We start from the raw sequence: 14,527 nt of genomic DNA, 5'->3' as shown, positions 1-14,527 counted from the left end.
CTCGTTACCAGGAGTAGGATCTTGGTGTCTATGACCGGTGGCCTGGTCATTATGGCGTTTGTGAAGGCGTACACGTGAGTGAGATGCATCGTGTACATGATCATGTTTATCAACATGATTGTGCTCATATTGATCACCTGGATCATGGTCTTGAGCATCTTGTGCAGTATCTACTAATGTCTCACTGAATTTCTTTCCCTTTTGCCTGTTCATGTGTGTCTGTAGTTTTCTCTCAGGTTGTTCTTGGGTAGTGTTTGTGTCTGTTGAAGGTTCATGGCTCGGGTCTCCATGTTCACTCTGACTGACTGAATCATTATGAGTATGATGAGTACCATTATGGTCAAGGTGATGATGAAGATGATGCTGATGGTGGTGGTGGCGATGATTGTTGTCACGAACACGCTTAATGGCAGGTTTCACCGATGACTCTATTGTGTCTTTTTCAGGGTCACATTTATGGTTTCTCTTTGTAGATACACCATTCACAGTTTGGTTTTCTGGACCTGAGTGGCTACGAGAATGAGGATGGTTATGAGAATGAGAATGCTTTCCTTCTTGTACTTCTAAAGCATCCAAGTGGGAAACATGATCATGGCCAATATCCTCATGATTAATCTCCACTACTTTTAACTCTCCAAGACCAAGGCTTGTTAGCAGTTTTTCAAGACCAAAAAATGACAATCTTCCATTTTGACCATAATGGTCAAAAAGTTTTTCAATGTAGTATTTTTGTTCATTTTCAGCTTCCAGCACTGAAAGTTTACTTGGTGAGGATTCTGCTCCTCCATTCTGGAGATATGGTGCCTCCGAGATCTGACTGTCATTATGGTTGTGTACATGGCTCTCTTTAGGGTCATGGCCATCTTCATGGCAATGGTTGCATTGATGAAAGATAAATGTCAGCAAACAAATGAGGCAAAATTTTGTGTGCATGTGTACCTTCATCTCTGATTCCTATGACAAACACAAAAGAAAACACTTAAAATGGGGAGAACAAAAAAAAAGCTATTTAAATATTTCCAATACAACCATCTCTGTACCTGTATGTAAATCTTATCTTTGATAAAAAAGCTTTAAATCAATAAAATTATGAACTAAAAACAAACAAAACACCCACAAACACCCAGATCCTCTAGTATTTTCTATGAAAGCCTCGGCTCATGTATTTATATTTGTATAGCCTATAACAAGGTAGGCTCCTTGAAAACTAATATATAGCAGAAATTCAAAGTCTTTATAACATCCATACAGTGATGTGGTTTCAAGAAAAATATCTGCATTTAAATAATGAAAAATGACAAAAGCGGTAATTATACTGCACATATTTATGAATGCACCTCTATACTATAGCACCTTCCATCACAGGATATGTTTCACTGTCATTTATGAGGATACATGGGGCACCCACCAGCACAGATACAAAGTTGTATGCAACCACAGTGATCATTTTAGTTGATAGTGCCCACAGAATAATTTAGCCAGGTGGTCCTAGTAAACCTTGGTATGAGCCTTATAGCACTGACACAGAAGTCCCAGTTCTGTTCTGCCTTGTTCTAAGAAAGGAAAAGTACTGCTGAAAGCTTCCATGCCCATAGAAGGAGTGTGGCAAATAGGAGTCCAGACAGTTGAGCTTTCCATCATCTAGTTGCAGAACATAAAGACATGCCCAGCCAGAGCACAATGCAGCAAACACTGAAGATATTCTTCTGGTGGCCTCCTGCAGAGCATACATGTGCACAGAAATCCCTGAAAAAGCTCATTCCTACCCCCCCTCCAAGCCCCACAGACATGAAAGGTGAAGATTCAACCTCACGAGAGCTCCCAGTGGCTCCAGCTTTAGAAGCAAAATTTTTAACATAATGCCAGTCTACCTACAACCATAGGGTTTGAAGGAAATGTGTGAGGAAGATGCTTCTGCATCAGAATGGGATTCCAGATTTTCGTTCTAATAAAATTTTGGTAAGAACTTCATAATAAATTGTAGTTGGATTTTTAAAAAGCAACTGTTCTATCACCTGTCTAGAATGACAATATGTTCTGTCATTTAATCAAATGCCTGTCCATTTTTAAGTCATTTGGTCAAATGCCCAGAACCACCTCCAGCAACCCTTAGAGAGGAACAATCTGTCTTCCGACCCCATCCCTGCACTGGGACGAATCTGACCCAGAGAGATCAGATCTGTCAATAAGATGGGTAATTTTCACACAGCTAACTTTCTGACTCATAGAATCATTTAAAAGTGTCATTAAAGCCCTATACATACATTCATCTATTTAAGGTTTTGTATTGGTGTCTACCATAATGATGTCCAAGCACTTTCTCAGATTAACATACTGGCAGGCTTCTTTGGCTCTTCTGCCCTCTCCGTTTACAGAAAGCTCTGCTTGAGGTATTCGTTTTGGGGAAGAAGGGGGGGCCACAGTGGTGGGAAGAAATAAGTTGTTATAAATGTCATTCTGGGTATAGTGGAAAGGTTTTATCAAAGAGGAAGGCTTGTAGCATGGTCACATTTTGTGTTACTGTGATTTCCTTTAGAAGCTCATTTCACAGTTGCGACCCTTTAACCAAGAAAGCTTTATCTCTGGCTCTCACATGCTTCATTCTGGACTTTGTAATCTGCTTTGAGACAGAGAAGCACAAATGTATCTGAGTGGGCTAGATCCTCAGGTGAGGTAAATCAGCATAGCTCCATTGACTTAAATGGATTTACACCAACTGAAGATCTGGCCCAATCCCGCTAATGTAGTCAAGACCTGTTAAATTTGAAGATTAAATCCAAGGTCTTGAACAGGCAGCAAAGGCAGCCATGGAGCCAATAGAGGGAATGGAGGACAAGGAAAGATGGGAGATGCGCTCTCATGTTTGTCCAATCTGTGGAAGAGGCGGGCAATCACATTCTGTTCAAGTTCGAGTCTTTTCAAAAATAAAAACAAAGCCCGCAATAATTATTTGTTTTGAAAATTTAATATACAACTGAAGATAACATCTAACAAAGAATAGCCTGTTTAAGTCTATTAATGCAGAAGGCTCTTTGTGATTAGAATTTTTTTCTTGTTTACAATCAGAGCCAGTCTATCTATTAAAGCACAAAGGGACATCAAAACTCTCCCTTTTCTTTAAAATGTGATCAAGACTAAAATATTCCTACAAGGAAATTCACGTCTAAAGCATGATCATAATCCTTTCCCCAGCCTTGTGATCTTTTTCATGTGACTATCACATACAGTGCTACTAATACATATGCAAGTCATGCATCTCTAACGGTGGTGGTTAGTATTGACTGGTACCTTTTTTTGAGAGGATAAACAGTTTAAGTGACCTGTGATCATAACCTGATGCCAATATAAACTCACCAAATCACCCATGTCAATCTGCTTCATTTCTGAAGTTCCAGCACCTGGCATTAACAACCATAAAATTATTTAAAATCGGGATCAATAAATACTCAACAACAAAAACAAAACTCCTAATGAAGTATTTATATTAATATGTACAAGTCTCAACACATGGAAGAGAGGAGCTTACAAGTCTCAAGCATAAAAACATCTTTATTTATTCTGTTCCGAATTTTCAGTCTATTTACAGCAGCAGCTCTCAATTTTTTAAAAAATATTTTGTTTTTACCATCAGGCCCTATTTTTATCAAAGAAAATATGCTCCGATCCCAACTTCTATACGCCCCACACAATAGTCATATGTTCATATATATAAAATACTAGAATACTAAAGTATGTATAAATTCTAACACATTTCAATGGGATGGAGGGGTTTGTCTGTGGACACAGCTTATTCCAACAAGGAAAAATGGACTGAAACTGGTCTGCAAATCTCCCCAGGAGTACAAAGGCACAAGATGGGGGGAGGAGGAGGAGAGGGAGAACAGAATAGGGTTAAGAGGGCTCAATGGGGAGTTCCTGTCTGAGATCTTGAGCACCTCCAAAACAGACACAATATTAACACTGACTGCAAAATTACAACTTATGATTTAGGCTGACTTGAACTATAGGTTCAGAATAAAATAAAATTTGGTTTCCATCACCTATACTGGAGTATAGCAATGTAACAAGTGATAATGTGTTAGGCATCCCCCATAGAGTAGGCTCACCCTCCCTAGTTTTATATTGGCAATGACACCCTTGGCTGTGTCCTCTGGGTAGAGGTTCTAAATTGTTCAGTACAGGATTCTTCAAACAACTTATTTATGATTAAGTCCCTAGGCTCCACAGTAAAAATAATTTGTTATGAATGGCTGTCTAAAAGGAAATTGAGATTTAGGGACAGGAGAAATACTGGTACAGATAACTGTAGGATAAGCAGATATCAGTAGGAAAACATTTTTCTATTAAAAACAAATTCAAGTTTACACAAAATAGAAATACATTTCTTAATATTCATTTAAAAATGAAATTTACAATTCTATGCCAAATTAACAAAGATCTTGCAATGTTCCTAATGGACTATAAAAGAAAGACTTGAAAGAGGTTTCTACCTGCTAGCCAAGATCTCAGAACAAACAGTGATGTTAAATAAATGCACAAAGCAAACAAACTGAAAAGAAATGTTTTCTATATTTTCAGTTATCGAAGTCACAGGCTGTTAGTGTGGTTTTTTTAAGTTGACTGTGACTCTTTAAAAACAGAGAAGGTACTGTGGAAACTGCTCATAGCAATCAAAATGGTAATCCCTTATAATTGTAAAGAGATGATGACTTAAGTAGAGACTAGAAACTTGCTTTCACTTCAACAGTTTACATCCAGTTTAAGTGGGTTTGCTCCATGACCTAGTCCACTGTGTGTGTTCTCACTCATTTATTTCATTTGTGTTTTGTCACTGCATAGGGAATACAATTCCCAGGATCTGCCTTAGTAGCAGAGACATTCCACATGGTAGGAGAGATGGGAAATCAAATTTTAATAGTTACTATATATACATTGTTTTAGATTAAAAATCTTAATGTCTAAATTTAAAAGGAAAATATTTAGAAGTTACTTCAGAAATGGATGTCAATCTACACCTTACTACTGCAATTTCTCAACACATTCAGATCACACATTGCTGTTCTTGTTTGGCTTTTAAGTGGATTCTTAAGGGTGACACTTCAAAAACAAATATGGATCTTATTTTCAACTTCCTAAATGTCAAACTTATAACAAAGACAGAACCATTCATTCCTATCACACCAGTACTTAGTTATTCTGAAGACAAGTGATTTTTTAAAAAAAACTATAAAGAGAAAGGAATATACTACTACTGAAAAGCATTATAGGAAATTCATTTAAAATGAGTCAACTTACATTTTTAGTTTAGTTTATCAAGTCTTTGGCTGATACAAACTTTTGGATATACCATTAGGAAAAAATATTTTCTACAGATGTAAAAACAGTTAAATATTTTATCTGATTTTACTCTATTTTCCACCTATCTCCTGCATTTTCTGCCCTTGTTTTCAGTGAAACTGGTTGTGGATTTATGTAATACTCATTCATTTGAAGACCTACAACCCAGCAGGAGGGGCACTCCACAAGAACAGGACACTAACTAATTGTTCCAAGCTGTATTTGCTATGTTAATACCAGATAAAACCTAGAACAGGTAGGAAGCATTTATGCATAACTGAACATGCCATGAACATTTAAAAAGATTAAAATGTGAAGTATTTGAAAGGCAAAGTGTCCCAGCACACAAGAAAACTGATTTTAAATAAACCCAGATAGCAATCTGTTAGACCAAATTACTACATATAGCTGTTACTTTTTATTTTAATTAAAGAAAACTACCCCAGCTACTTAAAAATTACCCGTAATTAATCCATTGAGTATATGGCCCCCTTAGAGCTATACTCAAACAATACAATAACTGCAAGCTATGTTTTTGATTGTTTCAAGCTCCTTCTTCCACTAGCAGCTGTGCATATTGATTGAGCATTAGAGTCTCAAAGTCTTTCATATATAACAAGCAACATGTGCACTGCACAAGTGTCATTAATGGATAATTTATGGGGTTGGTCTTACTACCAGCTTCCTCTAGAAACAAGGCTACTCCAAGGCTCATTTATTAATTCTTATATAGAGATAATTGGTAAAATTATGAACAAAAGTTCTGAAAGGCCCCAAAGAACATGTTAGGAGTACTGTAAAACAGATATCTATTACCACTGTTAAAACTGTCACAATATGATGCTTTGTCTCCAACAGACGAGAATTATTTCTCATGGAATTAGTCAAATTTCTAGATCCTAATAGAGCACTCATACTTTCAGATAAGGAAAAGTGAAGTTTGCTGTTTACTACCCTTAACTGTGGGAACATTCCCTTCCCCCCCCCCCCCCCCCCCCCAAAAAAAAACCTAGGTCATTTGATGGAGCTACACCATTTGAGTATCTAGCACTTACCCTGCTTTTACAGCACACCAGTCAGGAGATGACCTCCTCACCTCTAAAATTTATGAAGAGTAAAGCCAGCTACCAGAAAAGAACAAAATTTTGAGCAGACATAATTATCCATTTTGTATGGTAAATGTGGGTTCTGTGCATGAGCAGATGGACTTGGAGGTGTAGCTGAGGAGTTAAAAAGTTACAATTTTCTGGAACAGTTATTTTGCTTACATTTTAGCTTAAGATAAAAAGTAGGAGGTTTCAGTAAAAAATGTGTAGAGGGTGAAATAATTGGTGAAGTGAGAAAAGACTATTTGTTTACTTAGGAAAATACTTGGGAGACAATAAGATAGTGTTTGGAAGCATACTTTTTTTGTAGCCTTGTAGTGCTGAAACATTTGAAAGTGCAAAGTGTCAATATTCTATTGTCTAATAATGCTCCATCAAAAGCTTAGTGCTCATGTATGTGTTATTTAAGCATGTGAACCATAAATACATATGTGCTGTAAATAATATTGTTTTCCCAGTGTAATAAAACTAAATAATTTGTATGAATTAACAGAGCAATACAGATTAAAAGCAGTTCCTTGAGTTAGGGTATGTCTACACCCAGCCGCTAGTTCGGCGGCTGGCAATCGAAGTTCTGGGTTCGACTTATCGCGTCTTGTCTGGACGCGATAAGTCGAACCAGGAAGTGCTCGCCGTCGACTGCTGTACTCCAGCTAGACGAGAGGAGTACCGCGGAGTCGACGGGGGAGCCTGCCTGCCGCGTGTGGACCGAGGTAAGTTCGAACTAAGGTACTTCGAACTTCAGCTACGTTATTCACGTAGCTGAAGTTGCATACTTTAGTTCGATTTGGGGGTTTAGTGTAGACCAAGCCTTAGATGGTCACTTCAGAATGACTACAGTATCTGATAACTACCACATCAGTAACAATGCTAGAGGGTTTTCCTACTCAAGATTATAAAAAACAGTTTTTTCCTCAATGCTAAACTAGACTCGTGAATGCTGCCACTACCTATAAAAAGTAATGGAGATATTTTTATTTTCTCATCAGTAGTGGGAACTGTTGTACATGTTGAATTATTTCACTGGAAAGGCAGCACTGTCTTAGGTGTGTGTTTAATTCTTACATGCCTCCATTGCTGCAGTTTAAGAATAAAAAGCACTACCAAAACCTTCAAATATATATATCACAAGACTTACAGATTGTAAGTGCTAAATAAATGTTCTGTCCAGTTATACAAGACAGTAAGACCCTGATCCAGCTAAGCACTTAAGCAAGTGATTAGCACCAATGACTTCAGAACATTTTTCAAAAATGACTTCAGGGTCCTACGTGCAAAAATCACTTTTGAACATGGGACTTTAGGCCTTGATCCAGTAAGTTCCTAATGATTATGGTGTACAATATATCTATATATCTGTTTGCAAATTAAAGGGTATAAGCTATAGCCACCACTACTACCTCATTGCCCCAACAGATATACAGTAGGACCTCAGAGCTACAAACACCAGAGTTACAAACTGTAACCTGTCAACCACACACCTCATTTGGAAGTGGAAGTACACAATCAGACAGCAGCAGAGACAAAAAATAAAAATAGGCAAATACAGTATAGTACTGCATTAAATGTAAACTACTAAAAAATAAAGGGAGTTTATAAAAAGATTTGACAAAGTACGGAAACTGTTTCTGTCCTTTTATTTAAATTAAGATGGTTAAAAGCAGCATTTTTCTGCATAGTAAAATTTCAAAGCTGTATTAAGTCAATGTTCAGTTGTAAACTTTTGAAAGAATAATGTTTTGTTCAGAGTTACGAACATTTCAGAGTTATGAACAACCTCGATTCCTGAGGTATTCGTAACTCTCAGGTTCTAATACTTATTAAAAAAAATTAACACCATCACTACCACATATTTTGAGATTAGTTTTAAAGTCATCATTTAGATTCTCGTATGGCCTTTATATCATAGTATTGAGTGTCTCAGTCTTTTTAATGTATTTATCCTCACAGCACCCCTATGGGGATAGGATGTATTATTATCCCCATTTTACAGATGGGGAACTGCAGCTGACTTTCTTAAAAATCACAGGAAATTTTAGGCAGAGCAAAGAATTGAACCTGGGTCTCCTGAATCCCAGACTACCACCCAAATTATAACTACTGGGCCATCTTTCTTCTCTACAGGTGATCAAAGTACTGAAAAAGCCTCCTCACACACTGCCATCCAGGCCTATGACTTACAACCTACAAGAGTCACATTATTTCATCCTGGAGCTCCTCTGAGTAGAGACTGATGGTTATTACAATAGTTGTGTACCAAACCTTTATCAATCACAACTCATTTCAACTGAGACCTCAATATCTGACAACCTCCAGGACCATATGACTATTGTAAAATATCTTCGATCTTCCTAGCTCCATTTTAGTGAAGATTATTTTTAAAAGCCTTAGGGTTACCATTTTAGGACTGTACTAGAACTGTATGAGGCAAGTGTTTATTCTGGTCTCAGTTCTTTGCACACCCACAATGTAAGTGCAACTTCACTCAAAAGTTACTTCTTGCCATATTCAGTAACAGAACACAACTTTGAAAAAACCTACAGATTACATCTACTGTATATAAGCCTATAATTTCATTAACTAAAGCCAATTGAAAAGTAAAATAGATGGTTCAAACAACAGTAGTAAATTGGTAGACTAAGTCAAACTGGTCAGCATCAGCAAAAGTTATACTCCATGGAAAAATCTCTCTGAAAGAAATTGAAGTAGGTATGTTCAGTCTGGATTGATAACTTTTTTTATTTTTTTTTACTTAAGTTAAATATAGGTTTATTTAAAAAATAAGCCTATTAAAATTACATTGGAAGTTGACAACCCATGTTAAGGCCTAAATCTATTAAAATCATTTAAATTAAATACAAAAAACATCAAGTAGTACACATTTGCTGCCAAGTTTTAAAGAAAGTCAAACCACTAAAATGGTGAAGTCACTGGCTACACACCTGAAACCAGAGTTTGTTGAAGTGCTAAACCAACTTTCTACAGCGGTAACCCTCTTCCACAGGTGCAGAGAGAATATTTTCTTCATTTCAATGTATTCAACTAGTTCAGTTGACTAGTTCACTCGAAGTTAAGAAGTCAATTGGAGTTGAAAAAAGGAGAAAAGCCTGTTTTCTTCTTCCAATCTATGAAAAAAATCTAAGTGTGAAAGAATGAGATTTACTACTTCTAAAATCTTGAAGGACATTGATCAGAAATAATCAGTTAAATTCACTAACTTCTGGCAATATTTCCTTTATTTAATAAATCAGTTAATTTTAAATACAAAAAAGTTTTGATAAAGTTTTTTCTTATGTTTCCAGCTCATTTAATAAAAATCAATTAAAATGCTTTTGTGAAATTGAATGCGCGTTTCCATCCAAATAGAGCTTGACACTAATCACAAGTAAAAAATTAACCACCACATTATTCACCTTCTTCTAAAATAATAAAAAATGTAAAAATTAGGAATCTGAATAAATGTATGTTAAGTTATATAACTGTTTAAATAAAATAAATGTGTATCCTCGTGGCTGGCAAAAAGTAGCACCAAATTTAATGTAATGGTTATATTTAGTTGCAAATCAACACATTTTAATGATTACCAGCCAATGAGAATTAACTTTCCTTTAGGAAAATAAATAAAAAGTACAAATGTAAAACATGATTAAAACTGATTATGTAAATCAAGGTTTCCTGCTTGCTGATTTAAATCATGATAAAAACTGGTAATGTAAATTGCTTTGATTTAAATCAATCCGTCCTGTGTTCAATCTTTATGATGCTATCAAATGTTGCACATAAAGAATCTTTTTAATGTAAGTCCACACTCATCTAAAGTTTAGTCTAATTATTACATATAAGTGATTTTACAGTCTGACCCTGAAAAGTGCTGAGCTCTCTCAACTTCCACTGGAGTCGAGGATGCTTAACACCTCGTAGGAGGTGCTCAGCTCCTGAGAGTACCACACCCATATTTTCTGATTTCTATACATATTAAAGTGCATAACAGGTTATTTTATTCTATTCACCCTATCACAGAGCCACTTCATTAACTTTTTGTGCTAGCTGTTCACTCAAATAATTTGTCCCTCTCCTCATTCTGCGTCATTGCCAGATTAAAGTTACAACCTGTTCCTCTGCATAGGTCATCTATTTGGAGTAGAAACAGCAAATGTCTAGCTACTGACACCTTAGTCCTCAATTGGATTTTGACTCCAAGGTTTGGAAAAATCCCATAACCTGATGCCCTAGATAATTGTGTTACGGTTGGACTACTATTTTTAGTAATTTCACATGCCTAGCAGATTATATCTTCAGCTGACATACTAGTGCGTCAAGTACAAAGTGTAAGAAATAATAAGAGACAAAGGACACCTCAGGTTCTCTTACTGTCTCATATTTTCTCATTAATGATTTAAACATTAAGAAATTCTCAGTTAAGCTGCTTGTATTTTCTGTATGATTCAGATTGCACCTTTACAGATAAAGTAAATTCAGTATTAAAAAATAGTTACCTTTCGGGGTAGATGGTAGCAGGAGAAAATTTCTTGGATAGTACTTTGGTCATTACCAAGCAGTCAAAGGAAAGTATTTGTTGAAGGCATCAGAAATTAAAACGTCTTTCTCCACTGCCCCCTTACCCACCCATCCAAAAGCGTATGTGGACTAGGGTTGGAAAGTGTGCTCAGTGAAAAGCATAATACGTCAGAGATCATCACGGTGTTCTTCCATCACTACTGGAAGCTACTGTAAAGCACAAGATTACATAAATGATGCTGACCAAAATTAAGTAACAATCCCAGAATTGTTCTGTCCCTTGTGTATTTGTCTAATATTTATCTGACACACGGCTAGGTATATGGCTGCTTCATTGAATTGAAATAAGTCTATCTCCCTTTGAGAATCCCCTTGTTACAATATATAATTAACACCTTGCCTTAGAAGGTAATTTCAAACCTATATTGTGAATTTATAGTAAGTAATCAAGTTATAGTAAAAGAGTAATCTAAATTTCAGTAGACACTGCCAAAACACTCTGAGGAAATGACACTTTGTGTATTTCAATTTTACTACTAGATTGAAAATGTAATAGTAGTATGTTGTCTTTAACTCCAAAAATGCAATTGTGCTTCTTTCCTAGTTCAATTTTAATATGTATTAACAGGAAAGCACTTACTTAAAAAAAATACATTCTATACACCATACAAAAAATTAATGCCCCTTAATAAATTATTAAGTTTTATTACTTTATGAACCAACGTTCCTGTCCAAAGATTAAAAGTACCATAATTCTTTGCTCTCTTAAGAAAAATGTTAAATCAACATATGTAGCCCTTTGACACTGGAAATCCTGAAAAGAAGTGCCAGAAGTCAAAGAATGTCTTTTGAAGACAGATAAAGTATTTTTTATAATATTTAACTAGAACCACTTACTTGTGGTGTAATACAATCATTTTATACCACTAATTTAATTATACAAGTACAAAATAAAAACACTTATTTTTAAGTATATAATTCACAATAATTACCTGCAGCTACTGTCATTTTTAAAAGTCTTAAAACATCTCCTTACCTTAACTCATCCCACTAAGAGCATTCATGCAGTTTCTTAATTCCAAGCATCATAAACCCTTTTACACATTCCTCTCTGCATTATTCAAACATATCATGCGCTCAGTGAAGTCACTTGACATAAGGATTGTGCCATGAATCCACTAAACAAAAAATGAACCTCTGTTGGTATTTTAGATTTGTACACTTCAAGAGTCAGAAATGCATATACCTTCCTCATGATTAAGAGTGTATGAATTCTAGTAGCACAATATATTTTGTGTTATTTTATGTACATTCCCCTCATGCTATAGTAATGAGTCTCAATACAAGAACCAAGTAAGAGAGTTTCCCTGTGATGAAAATGTGAACAAAATAACCAAATGTACAATATATTAACAAACATTTAGACGTTAGCTAAGGGCAGATCATCATTAACAACTAATTTCTTTCATTGTCTATGCATTCAGATTCCTTTCACTTCAATGAAGATACATACAAGTAAACGAGAGTAAAGGACAAATAGATAATCCAAGGACTGCTGAAAAAAAATACAGAGCCTCCTCTAAATAACTACTTCAAATGCAGCCCAGGTTAGTAGTGACCGAAAGTCTTTGGTCTATAGGTATGTCTATATTGGAATAAGAGACCCACTGACAACTGGGGCTGGCCCGGGTCAGCTGACTCGGGCTTGCAGGGCTAAAAACTACAGCGTAATCATTCGGGCTCAGACTGGAGCCCAGGCTCTACGATCCTCCCTCTCGTGGAGTCTCAGGCTCCAATCCAAACATGCAGACATCTATTTTACAACCCCACAGCCCAAGCCCTAGGCCAGCCACAGTTGTTTAATTGCTGTGTCACAGATGTCCCCAATGTATCATACTGTACATGAAATAAGTGAACCATATTTTAGCATAAAAATCTAGTGAGGCAAACTGTCCGCATCACAAAAAACAGCCATCGCAACTGAAACTAGCTAGCATACTAATTAAGTGTTAAGCAGAGGCCAATGATTAGGATGGTAGGATGCTGAATTATCCTCTTACCCTGGGGTAGGCAACCTATGGCACACGTGCCAAAGGCGGCATGCGAGCTGATTTTCAGTGGCACTCACACTGCCCGGGTCCTGGCCACCAGTCCGGGGGGGCTCTGCATTTTAATTTAATTTTAAATGAAGCTTCTTAAACATTTTAAAAACCTTATTTACTTTACATACAACAATAGTTTAGTTATATATTATAGACTTAGAGAAAGAGACCTTCTAAAAACGTTAAATGGCACGCGAAACCTTAAATTAGAGCGAATAAATGAAGACTTGGCACACCACTTCTGAAAGGTTGCCGACCCCTGCTCTTACCCCTACAAGTGGTCCCCCTACAGATCATTGCTCAGGTGGGTTGAGGCAACAGTAAGTAGAAGACTTCTCTTTCCATGACTGTCAATCTGGCACCTTCCACGAGTAAATTCCTAGGTAGGGTTTTTAGGTTATAAAATAGAATTATTTATTAAAAACCTAGATACTGAGTGCTCAGTTTAAGCATTTAGGGAAGCTTTTCTGGTTTAGTTTGCATTCAGTATGAAATGAGGAAGTGTCACTGCTCTGCACTGTCAGCCAAGTAGATCTAGAGGATTGTCTACCAGCCACCATCATAGAAAACATACAGCTGTACGCATAGGATACTTGCCCTGTAGAGAAGACTGTTAATTATAACATTCACAGCTGTAGAACTGACATACTGCTACCATTCTGAGCAACTTTATAACCAGACACCATTGGATACATAGCGCTATTTAGCTCCACTTCAAATGAAAAACCAGTATTAAGATGACACACTAGTGCTACTCACACACACACACACACAAAAAATCACAAACTGAATTTGGTCGTTCTATTTACATCTCTGTTAAAGGATGCTTTAAATAAAATTAAACAAAGTTACATTTTCTTTATGCTACATATAGCTTGGACTATCAATACTAAAAATGACTACATGCACCATCATCGGCAATTAGATCTACTAAAGGGAAAAGCTATCTATTAGATACTCATCAATTATCAGCAGTACATCAGATTACATTTCCAGTTATCATGCATAACTCGTAGGATTATTTTAATCCACATAGTAGTGACCATAGCACTGTAGCCCTGAATGAAAGGCTAGCAGAGTTCTGTTTACATAACTGCTACAAGTTGGATGATCACTGCACGTTCACAGGATAACAGGGTCTATGTGGACTTAATATTTTATTACAGCAGCATCTGCCAGCAGCTACAGTTAAGATCTCTTAGTTTCCATTATAAATCTCTATTTTTGAAGTGTTTATAACCTGGATGCAGACTGTTTATAACCTGGACTAAAATTTGACATCAGGCCTCTGTTGAAGCACCTATTTTTATACAAGCTATTGGACTTCTATATAAATAAAATCCCCATATATTTATTTTTAATCATTTAAAAAGATCTAGTAGGATATTTTTAACCTTACAACTGGGCACAAAAAGTCTAGAAATATCTCAACTAATAGAGCGAGTCAGTCACATATTTTGACCA

The 14,527-nt window shown here is 36.2% G+C and overlaps 1 protein-coding gene across 1 annotated transcript in view; it reads right to left on the bottom strand.

The window, feature by feature from the left end:
- SLC39A10 (solute carrier family 39 member 10) overlaps positions 1 to 14,527 on the bottom strand; it is a 62,794-nt gene that overhangs the window by 43,133 nt on the left and 5,134 nt on the right. The window contains exon 2 of the mRNA XM_029910592.1: positions 9 to 954. Coding sequence (XP_029766452.1) covers positions 9 to 945 — 937 coding nt within the window. The 5' untranslated portion in view covers positions 946 to 954. The remainder of the gene's footprint in view (positions 1 to 8; positions 955 to 14,527) is intronic.

This window comes from Terrapene carolina, unplaced genomic scaffold, assembly GCF_002925995.2.
Source record: "Terrapene carolina triunguis isolate 2854851 unplaced genomic scaffold, T_m_triunguis-2.0 Scaffold62, whole genome shotgun sequence".
NCBI lineage: Eukaryota > Metazoa > Chordata > Testudines > Emydidae > Terrapene > Terrapene triunguis.
The sequence above is the reverse complement of the archived record's forward strand: the minus strand, read 5'-3'. Positions and strand labels throughout refer to the sequence as shown.